The sequence below is a fragment of the Hermetia illucens genome, chromosome 1, assembly GCF_905115235.1.
Source record: "Hermetia illucens chromosome 1, iHerIll2.2.curated.20191125, whole genome shotgun sequence".
Lineage (NCBI taxonomy): Eukaryota > Metazoa > Arthropoda > Insecta > Diptera > Stratiomyidae > Hermetia > Hermetia illucens.
The window spans coordinates 165458394-165479389 of NC_051849.1; the positions used below are offsets into that span (position 1 = coordinate 165458394).

At 41.2% G+C, this 20996-nt stretch overlaps 1 protein-coding gene across 3 annotated transcripts in view; it reads left to right on the top strand.

The window, feature by feature from the left end:
* Window positions 1–20996, top strand: part of LOC119649262 (NEDD8-specific protease 1) — a 326154-nt gene that overhangs the window by 182420 nt on the left and 122738 nt on the right. Inside the window, exon 1 of one of the 3 annotated variants that reach the window (XM_038051365.1) lies at window positions 3136–3772. The exons of the other annotated variants lie outside the window; for them this stretch is intronic. Coding sequence (XP_037907293.1) covers window positions 3763–3772 — 10 coding nt within the window. The 5' untranslated portion in view covers window positions 3136–3762. Of the gene's footprint in view, window positions 1–3135; window positions 3773–20996 lie in introns of those variants that run through there. 3 annotated transcript variants of the gene reach the window in all.

Consider the following 20996-nt stretch of genomic DNA (forward strand, 5'->3'; position numbering starts at 1 on the left):
CGACGTAGCCTGCTAGACATAAGACCCCGAATGTTTGCAGTCTTGTCCGCTGCTACTTTGATTTGCTTGAGAAAGCTCATCTTTGCGTCGAAGGTCAGCCGAAGGTACTTAAACGTTGGTTTTGACTCGATTATCGACTTGGTCGGGATTCTCTTTTTAGTTAGGATGACTACTTCGGTTTTTCCAGTGCACTCTCCCGCGCCTCCATTTACCTGGTTGACCAGGTTCTAGCAGCAACAAGCTTTGCTTCTGTTTATTTTGCTGCGGAGCCTCCTCGATTGATGGTCGCTTGCCGAGAAGTCTTCCAGAACCCGCCAACCGTACACCAGCGATACCTGTGATTTCAACGCAAAGGTTACGTCGCGAGTGCGTTCCCCGCAGACTGGACGCCGGAATGTTGGGGTGGATTCGGAGTTTAAAACTACGAGTCCTGCTCTCGCTGCTATTTCAAGCAAGAAATCAAACGCTTGAACTTCGGGTTTAATTCAATGAGGATCCCTGCAATTTTCGGTCTTCGCGATCTTCGGGATTGATACAATAACGGATATTGCTGAGGACTTCAACAAAGGGAATTTTAGGCAGACGTTTTTCTGACGACGGGGTGAATTGATGCCGTCTGATCCCTTTTCGCCTTCTCCTTTGGAACCCTGGGGTGGGGGTGCCTTCCTCGTTTCGTATTTTCTCTAACTCGCCTTTCAACAAGCTATCAACGGTCTATTTGTCGCTAACGATGCTCTCAGCGGGAGGGTCAGCTGCTTCTGCTTTGCTTTTCGCGCATATTCTGTTGCTCCTCAAGTCTGCATGTAGTAGAAATACGATCCAGAAGTTCTTGCAGCTCCATCAGTCCGTTTTTCATGCCTTTGCTGAAGCTTTTCTGGAAGAACATTGCAAACTGCATGCGCTTGGCAACTTCCGCACATTTCTTGATAAGCCATTCCTTTTCGGCTTTCGCAAGAACAACGCGCAGTGCACCGTTCTCCCCCCCCCCCTTTTTTTCACTGTGTGTCTTTTCGGAACAACAGCACTGCGTGGTACTGTATATTGCCGTCGTCGTCCCGCGTGGTATATCACTTTTCAACTCTTTTTCTTTACTTCACTACCGATGTCTCGTCAGGTGTTTCAGGTTTCGCTGCTTTTTTCGTTAGGCGATGCGGCGAGCGGAGCATTTTTGGGCTGCCAATTCGTACTCCATCCTTACTATCTCCCCAGTAATTTTTGTTTTCCGTTGAAGGTTTTACTACGCATCGTTTATAAGGGATTGGGCTGCAGTAGTCAGGAATGGGTGTACTCTATTGACGTCAACAAAGAGTTTTCGACCGCTCCGGGGGCTTCCAGTGTGTCCCAACGTGTATCGGTCATTAGCAATTGGGTCTTCACCAAGAAATTTCCTCCAGGATAGTACCAAGGATGCAGGTGTAACGACAATTCCTCGGGGATGTTCCTCCACCTATCCTTCATGAGTCTCTTACGGCTCTTAGTGGGAGCTCAAAAACATCACCCAAGCATCTGGGTATGAGGTACTTTATATTTAAAAGATTGGTTAACGAATCTTCAGAAAGTGTTTTTGAAGCCGTTGCGCACATAAGTCCATTGAGAAGTTATCCTTGGCGCAGTTGATTCAAAGAATGAATGTTGATTTCTGCTAATGCTTTCGCTGATCAGGAAGTAATCAGGGAAAAAGTGATAGTATTTTTTGTTTCGCCTATTGTAATCTATAGATACACCTATCATCCTATTTTATTAGCGAAAGCTTCTTCTGACAGTCATTTTCAGTCTGAAAGGAAAGTGCCGAAAAATGCGAAAACAAGTAGGGGAATGAACTGACAAGATGAGAAACTCTGGAATGAGAATTCTAGACTAGAAGGAAAAGAAGAGTCGAAGAAACTTCTACCCTTTCGGTAAACACCTGTTTCTTCCACCTTTTCGAACAACACCTGTTTCTTCTTCTTCTTTTGAAAATTGTCTAATATTCCTTGATAGTATTGTCCACTTGCATGAGAGTGGTCTATTTTAGCTACTTTCAAATCGACTGCTAAACTGTCAATCGATTGGTTGCCAACTGATCTCTCGAAATGGTTTCTAGTTTGATGCTAGTAGAATCCGTAGAAACAGCGCTCTACTCGTGGACACGTTGAGCCTTCCAGGAGTCTCTCTATCAGTGTAAAATGGCTTTGGATATGAGAACAGTGAAGGGAGGAAACTGTATGGTTGAATTTATTCTATAAAGCAGCATATATTCGGTATTTATGAGATACCTTATAAACTTTTCCCCATTATCTAACGTTTTGGTAGATTGAATATTCCTTCAATTTTCATTGTGTATCAACGATCCTTTCTCGTGATTTGTGATAAGAACACTCCAGTTAAGTTAAAATGACTTAAAGGTAGATAAGCCGCTTCACATAAAGAGGCGTGAGAAGCACATATTTATGCTGAGTTGGTGTAGAAAAAAATTGACCTTGAAAAGATTCGGACTATACTAGTTGTACTCGAACAAATCTTTGTAAGATTCATTCAAGTGTTTTGGTTTCTATTTTCAGACCAGTCTTTTGAGAGCCTCTAATCTTGGAACAATAGGCTCAGCAAGTTCTTTGGGGTATTATCTCTCTGAACTGAAAACTACCTTCAAATCTCATAAAACTGCTCGGAATTCTCACACTAGACACTAGGTCTGTAAACAAGTTCTAGAAACAATCTTTCCGACTGCCATGGAAGATACGATAACTGCAAACGTTTCCATTCCATAAAGTGTAGGCATATGTAGTAATAGTAAACATTCAAGAAAAGCTCGCTGCCTGTGGGTAAGCAGAACGGTTGGGGCCATGCGTAGGCCGCCCCAGCCCCAGAGTTCTCACCAACACCGGTAAGACCGCGCTCTGTGCCGACACAGTGCATTTTCTCGTATATACACGGTGTAAATACAGTATCCAATAGTACATTTAATTTTCCTTCTCTTTCCACCAATGGCTTCCAGCATCTACAGCTCCGCGCAGTTTACTATGGATACGCACCGATACTGAGCCTGTATTGCTGCATTGATGAACCTACGGAGCGTACTATCTGGCCCCATCGTGTTGTTTTTTTACTACAATTACTACTACTATATAGTAGAAACCGGCCGCTAAGGCGAGATAATTTTTTATTGTTGTATTGTTATTGCTGTTGAAATTTATTTATTTGATCTCGCGTAAGATCGCGATCGCAGAATTTTTCTTTCAATTAAAACCCAACCGTTGGCCAAGGCAAGTTTGCACCCTCGCGCGATCGCGATCTTGTCAAGAGCTGTCGGCGTGTAAGAATTCTCGACGTACTATAAAGTAGTGCCAAGTATCTTTGCGTACGACTACGTTCCGGTCACGGCTAAGGAGAAATTTTGAACTTGGCAAAGCGAATTCGCTAAATACTAGATAAGTGGCTTGACAAAGGAAAAATATCGATTTTACTCGGATTGTGGTGTTTTCCTGGCAAAAGGAGGAAAGACGATTTTTCCGAACGTGATCTTCTACTCCCACTGACTATTGCCGCTCGCGATTTACGCATTGATTCTATTTTTGAGGAACTTAGATTTCAAACAAAGGAGAAATTGTGTGTATTTCCATTCGGTAGTGCGGTAGGGATTTTTCTTGTTTTCGAGTCCCAGTCCGATAAAAAATTAGATCAGTAGTGAAAAGAGGGCATTTCGAAACCTATTGATAGTGTGCCTGGTGGATTGTGCTCGTCCACGAAAATTGGATTACTTATCATCATTTCCACCCCCTCAGAATGTTTATAGGTGAGTGAAAATAAAAAGCGAATAAATTAATGAAATGTGTCGCGGAGTACATAGTGGGTATTTACTACGTGTGCCAATGCACAAAGCTCGGCGATATCGCATATTCATGTAATTGCTTTACAGTGTGCATATTAATTGGGACGATTGTCGCTGTCAGAGGGAAAATTCAATATTCCTATGATTTCCGAGCTGCATGCATTTCGCCGACATGTCTAGATCCCACTGGAAATGCAGTACAGACCGGCGATCACGTATGCACCAGAATATCAGCGATTTTTTTCTTGGGTTACCAAAGTTTAATATGTTTTTTGTCCGTACATAGAATTTGATAAGGAAACCCAAATTCGATTTGAACCTTGTGCACTTTCAGATCGAGTTGGCATCAGTTGTTGTCTTCATAGGAAGCTCGTGGAAGAGCCGCAGTAGAAAATTCTACAGTGTAGACTACATATAAAAATGTGGATCGATGGGAGACTGGTTTGTAAGATGCCCGAGAAAGACTGAAAGCAGCTATAAAGCTGGATCGATGGTGGCCCATGTGACACTGAAATACTTAAATATCAGTCACCTCCGTTATTATCACCTTCCAAATAATCTACGATACTTTGTATCAATACCGAACACGTTCTTATTATCTCTTAGACTCATTACCTCGTCCTCCTTCTTTAGAATAAATTTACAATTTATTTTGATTATCGCCAAGAATTTTCATACCAACCTTCTGGGAAGTAATTACTGACCAGTTAGTTGTTAAGTGTTAGATATGTGACTCATAATTCAACCTCTAAATAGTTTGAAAATTTCGACATGGTTTACATGCTTAGTGCAGTTACTCCAGTATCCGTGGAAAGAAATTACTTTCGTTAGCCAATAATGGTTGGTTAATCATTCCCTCGCAGGAAGAAAAGACGCCTGGCTATTAGAAATCAAAGTGCGTCTGGCTTTCTTTTTTTATGCTTTCATATCCGTTCGATTATTGCATTGAGGATGGGTTCGGGCGATCGTATGTAGTGAAAAAATGGTTACATGTGACTTAAAGTAGTTGCCCAGACGAGGATATCATAAGCTACTTCCTCTAAGTTTTACAACACATGAAAGTATTCCTGTGGGTTGGTAATGCAACCCCTTAAAATAAAACGCGCATCAGTTGCAAATTTTATGCAATAACTTTGGGGGGATACGGCTGACGTCTTTCGTTGGGTGATTCATTTCGGACCTATATGGAGTAATATTTTCACTATGGAAGAAAGTTCGAAGTATCTAATCAGTAAAAAATGACGATTGTAGCGATTATGTTTAGATGCATCGCGGTCACCATATTTGTAAATGCGAGAAATTATTCTACGCGGATTCATCTATTCATCTTAGAAACTTGCCTTTCTAAGTCGGGAAATGTGCTGACTTTACACAAATTGAAAACATCGAAATCATTGGAATGCATGTGTTCTCAGAGTGTTGAACTCCCGCTGCGGACTACCAGCAAAAACACTCCTCTTTCATCTATCTCTACTAACTACTATTACTAATTTACTCCCTGGCTCTCTTTCCTTGGGCGCATTCGAGTTACCGAGTCTTTTGCACCAACGGGAGGGGAGAGGATGGAGGAAAGCTGTTAGTCCGGTCCATTCGCCGGTCGAACTCAAACTTCTTCTTGGGAGAAAAATTCGGGCGTAATAAGCAACACGGGCCCAGTTTTCAGTACTCTTCCGCACCTTTTTGACAATGTCGCCAACGAAGAGATTCTTTGTGTCTTTATTGAGTTGCTGACGAATCCTATTCCACTATTCACAAGAAAAAAGGCATTTAAGGTACGCTTTTTTGTATACTCTCGGAATACTTGGACGAAAGATAGCTCAACTTATATGTAACTCATAATGTTTATGCATTTATTCATTGAATATGTGAGAGTATTCACTTTGGCGTAATATTTATATGAAACAGAAGAAATTGAACTACTACTTTACTGATAATAGTAGTATTTCTACCAAACTTTCTAGTATTATGCTCCGTATTATAAACGATGCGACTGCGACATGCGACATTCTGTTACTTTGTGATGAACTTAGAGAATTTCAAGACAATTTTGAAAAAAAATATTGAACCTTCATTTGAACAGATATCGGTATGAAAGTTATTATGTAAAGCCTAAACACTATACACTGGTAGCCTCCTGACTTTTTTATGATTTTACATTTGGATAGTTTCTGAGAATGGACTGGTGAAATAAACGATAATTTTCCTGCTCTTGCACTCTTCCCAATGTCAAAACGGGTTACAGATTCAGAAAGAATTAATCGAGAGATTTTACTTGATATCCCATATGTCTACATTATATGAAAAAAACTTCTTTCCATGTATAGGGACCTTTCTAAGCATAATACGGAACAATGTTACTCATTGCATGTGTGGGGGATCAGATTTGCAACCTTCCCACATTTTTACAAAACTTTAAAAGGGTGTGGTCGGCTTCGTCCAAAACCCCATTGCAAAACACATAGTAGTGTCCGGAAACCAATTTCCCTTTGAACCTAATCTTCGATGAGCCGCAATGTCTTCCTGCCTGTTTTCTCAAGAGAGTTGCCATTCTTTCTCTCTTAATTCCTCTACCTTGTGCTTGTAGATGGTTTTGTGCTTCTTAACAGGGAGGGCGATGGGATTACTTCTGCAGTTATCATCACAGCTGGCAAAGCTCTAAAACAAGGGGGGGGGGGCTATTAGGCAGCTTAAGGCTGAAATCTCTGATGTAGCCTTATCCAACGCTGTTTAGATTTGCTTGAAAGAACTGGCCCTCAACATTCTTAACCTTTGGATTTGACTCTTTAATCGTCTCACCGATCATCATCGAATGCAGCGTCCGGATTTTCTTTTTAGCTAAATGAATATTTTGCCTTTTCCAACATCGAGCGTTATGAGGAATACTACTCACCGAGATTGATGGCGATGCGCCTTAGTTCAATGAACAGTATCCACAGACTCCATGATAGCATCCACTGGGAATCTTACTACTCTAAAGCTGAACTACTTTGGGGGTAAGTCTCTGCAAGCATGTGTCCCTTCAACCAGTTGATTCCTAATTAATAGTTATGTCAAATAACAGAATGGTGCCGACGGTGAGTCAGGGTGTCATTTGCCTCCCTCTTCTTCGTCTTTTCTCATCAGCGCGAGCTTTGCGATTCTCCGATCATACAGGACAAGCATTTAATGGGGCTGATGATGAAACACCAATTTGTGTCTCTTTTATTTTTCTCTCTATGACGGCCTCTTTCAGCTGTATCATGGTCAAAAGTGGGTAGTCAGCGGTAGAACCTGAAGCCCCTTTTTATCTCACCTCTACTCTGTCATTCTGGTGCATGTCTTCTCTTGGTCGCTTGAACGTTGTGCGATGCAGCGGAACTTATGATGATTCTTTCGCAGCTGAGAAATTTCCGTCGTCACTAATAGATAGAAGGCTTGTCACAACGTGTCTGCCGGGACATGAAGCTTCGTAGGCTGTAGTTATCATTTTCATAATTTACTTTATGATAGTCTCAGCTGCAGTCTTGTTACCTCCGAAGTATTATCCGGCGCCCCTCTGCCTGTCCCAAGTGTTTTGACTAACTTTTCAGAGTTTATTTTCGTGACATTTCACTTGTAGGGAGAGAGTGTTACCACTCTGGACGGACGGACATAGAAACTTCAGGCGTGATCTATTAGTTATCGCCTGTCGAGAAGTTTTCCCGAACTCTCTACCCCTCTACTGACAACACCGGTGCTTTTGTCGCGAAGTGGTGATGCATTTTGGGTTCGAGCTTGTCTTCATCAACATTCGCAGTATCTGGGTCCTCCTAGAGTAAAGATAGGGTATGCCTGATTTAACCACCTTGATTTTAAAGTCTCCTCCAATTAGTATCTGCCAATACGTGCCTAAAGCAACATTTCCTAGAGCATTAAGTGTAACTAGAAAGTCCGTCATCGTCTCATTTGGTGTTAAATAGATGTGTTCTTCCTTAACATTGACTCCAAACAAAACCATTTCCTTGGCTCTCGGCTTGAAACCAAAGTCGGGTATTACCTGGCATCTAGATTTCAGCGGTACTTGATGAGTCAAGATAACATGTAATTCGGCTCTTGTTTTGATACAAGTGCTATGCGATGCATGCTAATTCTTAAGGTGCAGACCATATTAGTCTCGTCCTAGTCCAACATTGAACATCTGCTCGAGGCGGAAGTATGTGTAACGCTCTCACGTCAGAGAAGATGGATCTCCTTTTCGCTGGTAGCCTTTGTTTCTGCCTACATTTACAGCATTCCGTGCCCCTATCAGATCAGCGGTAGACTAGATATCGCCCTATAATAAAACCAACTTTGTGGGGGCCGCGCGTACTCGTGTTCTACATGTTATTCAACCAATTATGATTTTTATCCTGGTATGAAGTTTCTTTTCGTATTGTTCGGCCAATTTCACCAAAAAAAAATTGTTGGCATCGAGAATTTGCAGAGGTGAATCTTATCTATTGAACTTCAGTGTTTCGCAGAAGGCAGTGTAAATTCCAGATTTTCAAACAGCATATAAGATCCCAGACTAGAAACTAAAGCCTTCCCTCTTAGTGGCCCCTTGACCCTCTTTCGTATGGAAACACTTCTGCCCCACTATGTTTAACTTGTTAGCTTATTTCGCCCAGGGCTTTCGCAAAAGCCCTTCTCTCTTTTGGTAATCAAATATTGTTTCCCTCACTTTGTCACTACTAGCTAGTGTGACACTTGTTTTATGCTTCGTCAACCCTAGCCCATAAGATACCTGACAACCTGACAGATAAGCTTGACCAATATTCCACAGCTTAGGTTACATTTTTGAAATGTTTGCCAATGCCTATAACAGTTTCATTATTAACCTGGATTATGCTAATGATATTTAATCACCGTATGATGTTAGGCTGATTGGAAGACAATTTCGAATATGAGTTGTCTCAATTGAGAATCTGAAGTTATTGCTTATTCTAACAGCGGGATCAGTGCGCAATTTTTTTCCACTATTCTATTTTCACTGAAGTTTGAAACATGGTGGGCTTTGAGTCTCTAGATGATCGAGATTGCGATTATGCGATATTAAGAGGGACAACGATTCGGGTGCAATTATATCAAACACAATTTCACAATTTCCTGACTTACATGACCTGAAGGGGTTGAATCATCGTTAGTCTCGGTTGCTCGGAGGTTGGGTTCTTCGTCAACGGTTTTCAGCAACAAACACACCTCGCCAATGCTGTTTGTATTTGAAATTCGGTTCGGCTCTAAACTGTACTAGAAGAAGAAGAGTAGAGAATTCCTACTCATATGTATACTTTGTCGAGATATTCAAGCATCAAGTAAACTGACCGAAGGTGATTGTTTAATTGCTTTTAAGCAGCATGTTCCTGTTATCGCTATTAGCTCCTGAAGCGGTCCGTATGAGTCCCTCATTGTAGGCACTTCCCGAGAAAAATGGATGTTCGCCGCCGCCTCTTGAAGTTTATCTTCATTGTAATTGATTCAACGAAGGCTGCGTCGCAAGACAATCAAATTTAACTTCCAAAGGCTCTAAATTATCTTAGAGCTGTTCATCATTTCTGCGTAAAAACGCTGTCTAGTTCACTGTAGTCCGCCACTGTAATGCTATTTCAAGCTGAGATTTCAAGTTCCAGTAATGCTGAAGATCGGGCAAACTCAATGGCCCTACGCTTGACGGCTAAAATTCTAATAAAAAGTGCCCCTTCACAGTACTTAAAGAGCATCGAAGATTCACTCGGGCGTCGGGAGTCCTCTCCTTCACCTTTTCGCCTATTCCTTCCGACGCTAATACAAAATTCCCTGATCGTACTTCTTATTCTCTTAATTCAGCCAGTAAGCTTATTGAGGATCATTACTTTTTGTTTTTACTTATGTCCGCTCATCTCACTATTGTCACTGCCGAGTCCTCTTGCGCTTCTATACCTCTCCTCTCCTCTTCCTCCACCAAACACCCTTAATGATTTTCTTGAGAAAGTAGTCCAGGCGAGGTTCCAAATTTCTTCTTTCAAAAATAGAAAACTTACATCTTTTTTCTCTTTGCTCTCATTTACATTATAACCGATGGTATCTTTCTGAATACGTGAAAGCCCGAAAACTACCACCCTATATCCCTCTTTTCCTAGTTCTCGCCTTTCGGTTTATTTCGGTCACCTAATTGTGAAGGAAAGCCACGGGTTTTAACACGTTGCTCGACTGTAACGAATTCGTTAAAATTCATCACCTTTCTTGCGCCCAGTACTTCATATGTAGCTGCCTGGCCTCCTCAGATCTCAGACGGAGATACCTTGGTAAGGTTCTCTTCTACTTCTGCATACTCTCTGCCTCTGGAGAATGTTCTCCGATTCGCTAAAACACGCCAATGTCTTAGGCGAGAAGCCATTGAATAGGCTATTTACGGGGATAGTGCCATGAGGCTAACAAAGTTCTGAGTGCTCGGAGCAGAGGCTCTCCCCCAGTAATTTAAGCTAAACCTTTCTTGCAAAGTCTCTTAGAATAAGAAAAGAACAAGCTATTCGGCTCCAAAGTTTCAGACTCTGGTCACCACTCCTTGCTTCTTATCGTATTTTGATCGTATGGATTTCCACCAACTACCCTCTTTAGGTTTAGATCTTACTTAGATTGTAGAATAAATTGAATCCCTTTGAACGGATGCAGTTCGCCTCCACTTTTCCATTGCCGTAGGACTCCATTCTCGGCCCATTTCTGTTCTCAGTTTTTATGAATGGTCTCGCTTTATAATTAATTTGTTAGTACAGAGAGTCTCAACTTGGGTTTAGGTTTGAGGTAATTGAATTTGCAGATTTTAGACTAAGCAGTGAAATTGAATCTGCCCCTGTTAGTGCGTCGAAGGACATCAAGTCGGTGCCGCTACCAGCAGAAGCGAAGCTTTTGAGATATGCAAATTGATCAACGCCCTCGATGCTTTGCCAATTAAAGCAGTTCGGAAGTGTGCGATGAGCAATCAAATTAGGAACCTTGATTTAGTTGATGTTTACCTTCAGTAGGATCCAACTTGCTTCTCCTTCCAAATCTAGAATCTTTCTAAGTCGGTGAAAAGTTGTGAGTAGTGTAGTCGAGGAGTCTGAGGAAAGACGTAATGGTTCCGTGAAACCCTCGACGTCCTCCGAACAAGGCAAAACGAAGAACGTTACCGACAGCAAGAAGCATTAATATTCGTGACAAAAGGCGATCCCAGCGTTTTGGACTTTTCCGTGAGATTTCACCTCGATGCAGCACTTGCCAATTTTCTCCGGAATGTCTCGCTTGCGAACATCATTGTAGATACACTCTCTATTCACGTTATTGAATGCTTTTCAAAATCAATGAAGAACAGGTGAATCGGATATCTGAATTCTGCAGGGTGTTTCGAAATAGTCCACATGGTATTGAAGTGATCAACACAGAAAAATCAGGAGCGGAAATCAGCCTAATCTTCTTCGATTGAGGTATTTGTTATGTTTCTTACGGCATCAGGAAGCACGCAAATATGTCTTCGTTTGCAGTACTCCTTTCTTGGGAAGATCTTTGATTTTTAGGATTTTCATATAAGTGGAAATTGCAGCTCTGTAGAAACTGTGGGAAATGCAGGAACAATTACGCGCGGAGATCGTCAAGCCAATAGCTTTACTCTGCCTGGGCGTATTAATGGCAGATATGATTTCGCATCGAGGGGCAGTCCTTATTGGCATCCTACGATGACTACCCATTGCAGGTACTAGAGGCGGAACTTCACTGGATGTTATTGGGTTGAGAACCATTGTCAGCATGGTAAATGAGGATGTAAAGCCGGCGCGGTCTTTGAAAGGCCTGCATGGCTTTTCGTGATGTGGTATGTTGTTCTGAAATCATTACCATTTGCTGCAGTTTCCGCTTCCCGGCCAGTTAATAATAAAGTTCATCTTTTCACGGGGTATACTACCCTGAACACGTCGATATTTCCAAATGTCAATCTTGTGACGCTCTTTTGGGACGTAGGCCGACGACCTGAGCAACGCTGAAGGGAGGAGCATTGTTAATAGATATTCTCGGATAGGAGACTTTTCGTCCTATCAGCAAGGCGCTTTCTCCCACGATAGCTGAATCGTATTCCAAATTATAATCATAATGGTTCACGGAATACTATTCTCATAAAATTCATCTAGATTTAACAATTGTCAGTTCGCACCGAAAGCTCACACAATCATGTCTCATTAAAAGGAAATAATTCAAAACGCTTCACTTGTAATACTAATTAAATACCAAGAAAACATCAAGAAATCCATTGAAAAATGTTGAGCATTACAAAACGACAGAGCCTAATTTCAGATCGATATGATGTTATGCAAACATGAGCACCAAAAATTGAAATTAATGTTGTAGTGATATTAGAGGAAACATTAATTTGGATTACATTCAACGAACACGCGCTTCCCAATGATGGTAGGACATTACCAGTCATGATACCACCACACATAATTTCGGGTTGACATTGGCAATTTTCAGCAGTACATTTAAAATTGAAATAAATGATTCAGAGACCTGATACGAAATTTGCGAAATAAAGGCAACGCAGGAAAACTTGATAGAGAGGTGGGGGTGTGCGGAAGGATATGATACATTCGGTAGGTCGGTGGTGTCAAGGATTATTGTGAGGGCATCAAAAAAATCAGGGGCTCTATGATAAGATCTATCTTCTGTCAATTCATCTGCTGTTGTTAATTGGGTACAATTCCCTTCTTTCGAGAGAGGACGAGAGGTTCATGCGTCAGATCTTCTTTTATTCATGTATCCACAAATCACGAAACATGTCTTTGGTTAGAATGATTATCCTTCAGCATTATCTCCTGGAATCTTCTTACTCTTGTCACTTTAAATATATTCACCGTGCAATATCATCTTTGTTAACATCCCAAGGTCAAATAGAGGCAATATTACAGTTGGATTCTGCTCATTAACTTTTGCCTTTCTCACGAAAATACCCCGCTTTCAATTTGAGTCCTTCGAATCGAGGGAATTGGCACTTCATCCTGTTGTAGTACCACGAACAAATCACCGACAGAATGCGACCCTCTTTCAGTATTTAGAATTTCATTACGCAAATCTGTCGGCCTTTTTCTACTTTTCTTCCCGTGCAAGGAAGAGGCTTCGTACTCGGCAAAAAGTCCTTAGAGTAAAATCTAAAAATTACAAAATGGCGTACATCGAATCATTTTCAAGCAGCTTAGTTGTACGTATTATCCTTTTTCCTTTCTTGTGCTCAGGAGGCTTTATTTTCGGAGAAATAATTGCCTCCACCATATTCTCCTTGTTTATGCACGTGCACGTGTGCGATTAGGCGGTAGTCTGGTTTCCCACCCTCAGGGATACGTTTGTTGGTTGCATGTATTTTGTCGTTGATTGAATTTCGTGGAAAATTATGTCCTCAAAGCTTTCACAAATCAATCGTATAGAAAATGCTCAATGAATTCATTTACTTATTCAGAAGAAATTAATAGGGGGTTTGAATAAAATACTCTCTTTTGCCATGTGAATGGTGATTTTTGGGAAGTATTCGTTTTTGTACGAGTTACAGTTTAGCAATTATGCTCCCTTTCCTAAATTATTTATATTTATCTACATCAAGGACAAATATGTCCGTATTATGTGTCACGTATAGGGACGAATTTCCTGCTTGTTCACATACAGAATATATTATTAGAAGACGGAAGCCTTTCAGCTTCATTTCAATTTCCTATCACGATATCACGTCCCGGTATGTAGGAAGTGTAACTTTTTATCTAAAAACAAAAATAAAGTTTGAAACCATCTGTATTTTCGCAGAGAACGTCAAAAATGTTAGGGAAATTTACGTTTCAAAGTGCTTCTCCCAGTCCAAATTAAAAAAACATCTCCATATATGCCCATTTTCAAAATGGAACTAAAGTGAAATTTCCATGAAAGCCTATGACGATCAACTTTCGAGCTCCTTCTATCTACGTTAGAATTTTCAGAGAATATCTTTACTTTTTGGAAACGATTTCTTCTCATTTTCTCTTCACATAAACGCGTATACATTCCACGTGTTCATAACGAAATTAAAACTTTGAGGATTCCTTATTGAGTTTGAAATTGAAAACTTTGGCGTGGGATATTATGATTTTTTATGCCAGTAGGAAATTGAAAATCGAAAGGAAACCTTTATATGAGTAAACTATTCAGGATGAATTACATATTCGGGTAGGGTGCTATGGAAGGACATATACAGAGCGTAGAAATTTAAGAAGGTAGTATGTCCTTGAAATTGTCTTGGGTGCTTCTTATCATAAATGTCAATAATCAAAAAAGACAGATTTCCAATACAAGATAGAAACGTGAACATTGAAGCAGCCATTAGGCGATATGCCCTATCATGCGTCCTCTTTAACCTCGCCCTCGAGAAGGTGATCCGTGATGCTGATGTAGATGCAAGAGGTACGATCATCTTTAAGGCCACCCAACTACTGGCCTATGCTGACGATATCGACATCATGGGAAGAACCACCCGAGACGTACAAACTGCCTTCATCCGGATCGAGCAGGCGCTGATTGGCGCGAGATCTTGGGCTGCACATCAATGAAGGCAAGCCAAAATATATGGTGTCAACGTCAGCACCGAAAACCAACCAACCAACAACATCAAACCGCACTGGTCAAACGGGAAGAATAAAGATAAGAGAATACAACTTAGAGACCGTTGATAATTTCTCTTATCTAGGGTCGAAAATCACAACCGATAATAGCTATGATGATGAAATCCGCGAACGGTTGTTGGCAGCCAACAGAGCCTATTTCAGCTTACAAAAACTGTTCCCCTCGAAACGTCTCACCATAGGGTCAAAGCTTTTACTGTACAAGACAATGATCTTGCCAGTCCTCATGTATTTCTAGGAGACTTTGGTTCTTAGCTCTTGGCCGCGGTCGAAAGAAGAATCCTCCGAAGAAGCTTTTGCCCCTTAAATGAGGATGGACGGTTCCGCAGCCTACATAACGGCCAAATCTATGAGCGATACTATGACCGTCAGGTTGTGGATCAAATCCGGGTCGATAGGTTACGGTGGGCGGGTCACTTAATCCGTATGGATGAGGATGATCCCACCCGGAAAGTCTATAAGGACAATATCTACGGTAGAAAAAGAGGACGAGGCAGACCCTGCCTAAGATAGAGCGATGGCGTAGGTCAGGACGCCAGACAGCTTTTAGGGATATCGAATTGGTGGACCTCGGCGCAAAACCGGGATGTCTGGAGTTCCTTATTAAGGCAGGCCTAGACCAGGATACCGGTTGTTGCGCCGTTGATGATGATGATGATTAGACGATAATAGAGTGAAGGAAACTCATCAATATTCCCAGAGCCTGTTGTATAGGACTTTGTGTCGTCTGCCTAGAAAAAAGTTTCTCCATTGCTAATCGATAGCAGGAATTACGGAGACGACCCGTAATGGTCTCTTGCCTTGTAAGCAAACGCCGTAGCATTATCAAAAGATAGTCCCTTTCAAGATCAATGTCAGCACCCCATCTTCCGCTCATTCAAAAGACAACTCCGAGATCTATTGCTGAGTGTGATATGGTTGATCTGAATATTTAATTCATTGTCAGTTATTCGAAAGTTGCAAAGGCTAAAAACCTATCACCGTTGTCTTTACAGTAACCTGAAAAGTGCCCCTCTCACATTTTGCTCCCAGCAGTCAACTGAGTAACCCTAAAGTTGTTTAAGCGACCGGCTTTTCTGAAAATCTATTCCTCGACTCGACAATCTATCGCAGATATGTAATCCAGGAATTTGTAGGTATATATGCGCAGGTTTTATTTGTTGTCATCCGAAGCAAGGATTTTCTATCTTCCGTGTACTTATACATAACTATTGTAAATCTGTGCCTGAGTGACTTGTTTTCCAACTGGAAACGGTTACAAGACAAGCGGCGAGGGAGTAATTCCACTGTTAACTATGCCATTTAAGTCCGTTAATAGCAAAGACTCCGAACTTCTGTGCGTAACAGTCTACATCCCAGCCATATCGCCGTCTATCGGCATCGTCAAAATAAATTTTACGAAGGAAATAGGCAAGGAAGGAACAACGGTATGTCTTATGTCTAATTCTGCTCATGCTTCAGCTAGAAAAGTGTAAATTTCGATAATCGTTAAAAACATTCTAAATATCCCTCATTTTCGAAAACGCTTAAAGGGAAGGCCTTAAAGCTACTACAATGGTAGATAGAACCATCGTTCTCGGCAAGTCCAGGACCAACCACAATATCTCTTCCCCTCAGTTTAAATTGCGTTCGTTCGATAATTTTTTGGCAAAGAAGGACATGGTCCGCAACAATGAGATTTTTTTGCTTCCATCAAGTCAGAATGGAAGTTTCTTCATTGTCACTTTTGAGAGTTCCCAGGAACCCCCCGAGGAATTATATTTATTCTTCACTGGAAGACCCCCTTGACAAAGTGGAGTGAATTACGAATATACGGTATCTTTATAGCAAGACACTTTGGGTATATGGGTTGAAAAGAAAATCAAGGAATACGAAAGCATCATTGTCAATGGTGAAAATACCTAATCCAACCTTTGCAAGGATCAGATCCATAAGCTTAGCAACGAAATCAGAAAGATAAACTCCAACCTAGAAACTGTTGAATAAAAGACCGCATCGTATCGATCTATGAGAATATAAGGGCAATATCAAATCATTACGAGGTGGTAGTATCTTTCGATGTGAATGCTCATTTTCCAAGCGTCCCTGTAAAAGAGGTGCCGTGGAAAGAAGGCTCGACTAAGTGAAAGAAATAGTCCTGTCAATACTTGGAATGAACTTCTCTAGGCAAGAGTGAAACCTATTTCAACATTGGGGGTTTTCACAAGACAATCTCAGGAGTAGTAATGGACAACTCGCTTTCACGTTTATTTAGTAAAATATTTATGAACAAAATGGAAGGCAATATAGAAAAGGAGCCAGTTATCCCGCCATTTTGTATAATATACTTAGATGATGTCCTTGTCATGATTAAGAGGCAAAATTAAAAAAAAAAACATAAAATAAAATCTGTTTTGGACTTTATAATCTCCACTAAATAGTTGTCTTGACAATGAAGATAGAAATGGGCCACAGCCGCCCTTTCCTGGAAATATTAAACTACGTTCGGAAAAGTAGAGCACAATATCTACAGAAAAATCTGGTATGCCCAACGAACCATCCCAGTAACTTCCATGAAGTAGGAAAAGAAAATTGACCATTTGTATCCCGGGCAAACGGAGAAACTACTGGCAAGGGGGGCTAAAGAACATATATGGGGAGCACGGCCACCATTAACAAAAGGACGAATAGCAAACAAACCAAATCATCGGTAGTCATTTTTTCGTACCGCCATAGCGAATGGACACGCTGCCCAGCTATGCTCTCGACACTGTGCCACGGATTTCAGCAGTAATTGGAAGGGGCAAAGTCCTGATATAAGTTTCTATATAATAATCCCACTAATTCGTCGCCTTCAGTCCATCAGAGTGATCTTTCTCTTGAACATAGAATTACTACTTTTAAAGTGTCTAAATGGTAGGTGTACAAATTATGATCGTCTTCCCTCAACGACTTTAAATGGTCCTGAGTACGGTGGTTCGACTGACATGCAAACATACATACATACATGCATACACCACAAGAAAATTCATTCAATGCGCTGGGTTATCTCTTGCGGATATTGAGGGATCATTTTAGAGACCGCTTTCTGCTCTATGTTAAAAAGCCAGGCAAGGATGGAGATCAAGTCGGGGGTAGCGCAGCCATCTTACAGTCGGACCTATGGAATGTTTTAGTTAGTCGGTTATGTGGATAATGTTAGGACAGTTATTGCCGGACTATCAACAGCTGAAATTGGATATGTGAAGAGCAGTAAGTGGATGGATGCTTCTACGAACGAGTTGTCTTAACCAAAAAGAGAATCTTAATCTTACGTTCCACCCCGGTCGTGGAGTTGATTATACAATAGAATCAAAACCAACGGTTAAGTTTGAATATGCTCTCAACTCGAAGTTGGGCTTTTTCGAGCAAATCAAAGCGCCTTACCTATCACGCAGTCTCAAAATCCGCGGTGATGGTAATCGTGGAAGTGATTCATCTTGCCCTCATTACCAAGGAACATAAAACCCTGAGCAAGTGCAAAGGAGGATGTTCAAGGGAGGTGGTTATTCGTGAAAATGGTAACTTAATTGAATGGCAACTCTTATGGAGCCCATTGCACCTTTTTTCTTCAGGTGGGTGGGTGCGAGCGCAATGCTGACCACATTGCCTCCTACAATCTACTGTGGTGTACCATTACGGTCTTGAATGAAGTGCTCTAACATACTTCATGGCCCTGATCCATCATTGAGCTCAACCGGTTGAGGGATCGGATGGCATGATTTTCCTTAAACTTACAATTCCTTTTCTCCTATTCCCTCCTGTTAGTGGAAGAAAATTCGCGAATTGAATGCTTCTTAAGCATGGAGAGCGAAAGGGTTAGCCCAAAATAATATGCCGAAACGCCGCATTCACCTATCTACAGAAAAAAAATTTGATGGTGTCAGAAATCTCAGGTATTTCATAAGACTTTCGATGGTCGGTAGCTATCTAATTCGCCATGATGAGCTGCTGAAGTAATGAAGGACACTTCACTGCTTTTAAAGGTCTCCCTATGGAACCTTTCAAATGGGTGTCTTATCTGTGTCAAATTCGTGGATACTTCGTACTTGTTGCTTTTGCGAGGACGTTAGCTAAAATCATACTGGAATGCACTGAACCTCAAAAATTTGATTTCATTTCCTCCCTCGATACTCCAGTACTAACCACATTAACATCCTTTGGATTATTGCGTTCATAGAAATCACCGCTTCATCAACTCTTCATTTCGAGAAAGCTCTTGAAAATATCAACATGGAGTATATCTAGCATGCCCTACGCAGGAGGGGCATTCCGGAGAAACTAATCTTTATTCCCAGAGCGAAAGATGACAAATTTGGTGGCTGCACCGCGATAAAACCTTTGAGGCACTTAAAGTCTAAAGCGCAGCTGCTTCTTGTGAGCAATAGTTTTTCTTCTCCTTATTGGTGACGTGGAGAGGGATTCAATGAACTAGGGGGTATTTCTTCAAATACTTTGACTACACTCTTAACATTGGCTTGGTCTCTTACTAGGCCAAATGGACCTGTAGTTTCTGACAGGGTATGGAAGCTGCAAATTAAAATAAGAATGCTCTGTTGTATATAGCTTTGAAAAAAGTAATGCAGTAAAATTTTCTCTTGAATACTGTTTATTTGTCAAAATATTAGATATGTGCGGTGTGAAAATAAGTGTTTGCAAAAAGTGCCTTTCTCATGCAAATCTACCCAAGAAAGACCAAAAGTTTCGCGACCGTGGGAGCTACATATACTGCGGGGTATAGTAGTTTATTACGAATAGTTACGGGTAGATGTGGCAATGGATTTTGCTTGTTTTGGACGGGAAACATGCTCTTGTCTTTTGCGGAGCGTTCTTTCCCCATCCCCGGTGCCCCGGTAGGATAAAAACAAGGATCCGCTTGATCACTAATCGAGCCTTTTTCGCTAGGAGGCGAGCCTAGATCATGTTTTACTAGGAGGTACCGATGTCACTGTTTATTCCAGGTTTTATTTTCAATTCTCTGAAGACTTGAGGAATTCATTGGTTTAAGCTTGGATTTAGTTTGTTCAATGCTGACCACATTGCCTCCTAGTGTACCGTTACGGTCTTGAATGAAGTGCTCTAACACACTTCAAGGCCCTGATCCAACATGGATTGTTGCGCCAACGATTATTATTATATTAGTTTGTTTTTCGGTCGCACGACTTAATTAATGAGCCCGAGGAATCTTAGAGAAACCGCAATTGTCTGGGGTTTTGGATATCTACTGCCCCACCGTTTGAAAAAAGGTATCGCAAAAAAATTACTTCACAAGCATCAATCTCATATTTTGCCGGGTTACTGGTTACATTATTCAAAGAAAGTTTTTCCTGTGACTGTTTGAGATGTGTTCATACTCACTGCCATGAGCAGAAGTAATGACGATATCGTTAAACTAGCAAAAAAAAAAAGAGGAGAATTCATTATCCGTTTCGTCGTACTAATTAACGCAACGTTGGTGCAACGCTGAATTATAATGAGCCAATGGACATTGCAATGCTGACCACATTGCCTCCTAGTGTACCGTTACGGTCTTGAATGAAGTGCTCTAATACACTTCAAGGCCCTGATCCAACATGGATTGTTGCGCCAACGATTATTATTATTATTATTAATGGACATTGTGACCACCATCTAAAACACATCCTGCATAGAAAAATCATTTTATCGCAATGGATGCTGCTGAAGACTCTAGTGTGGGCAAAAATATCGACCGGATATTATTACTGCGTTCGGCCGATGGTAATCTCCACAAAACCTCTATCCTCCAGATTTCTTGCAACCAAAAGGAGCGAACGGGCCCAGGGGCTCTGTGATGGCCGGCATACACCCCGCTGAATCATTAAAATGAATTAAATTTTCGCAGCTTTTAATTTTCCTTCGACCAGCCTGCGAGGATGAGGTAACATGGGCGGACCCTCTGTCATGAGGTTTTGATGATACTAATAACATAATTTCATTGGTTTTTATGGGCACGTTGTTGGGGGCTAAAAGTTTGATCTTGTTTACTGCAAAGTGCATTTGAACAATTTTACCAGGCATGTTGGAGAATTCCGCGCCTGCGTGAAGGAAAAAATGCAACCCCTGGATGCCGCCGCCTACTGGTCAAACTATTGGAGCTGAAACTAATTTTGCCGCTTTGTGACCTTCTCTGCTGATTGGTCTAGGTCAATGCTGTGGCTAGTACGAAGGATGTAGGGAACGCTTCCAGACATACGTTTTATCTAAGAGAGAATGTCATCCGCAAGATTTTCAGGTTCCAAGATTTACATTACTCTCAAGAGCTGACTAAATCTTCAAGTCCTATTACTGGCAGCGACCGGTGTAATTTTTTGTCCTCCAAATCAGTGGGACATTCAATTAATTTAGATTTGAAGCAATTGTACAAATTTTTTATCAGTGGTATACAAATGAGATCAGAGGCTTGTCTCAAAACCGCCGGATCTAACGTTGTAACGCTAACTATGTAATACTTCGGGACGTCATTGATTATTCCGAATGCATGTAAATAAGCTCCAGGTTTCATGACCCATAAT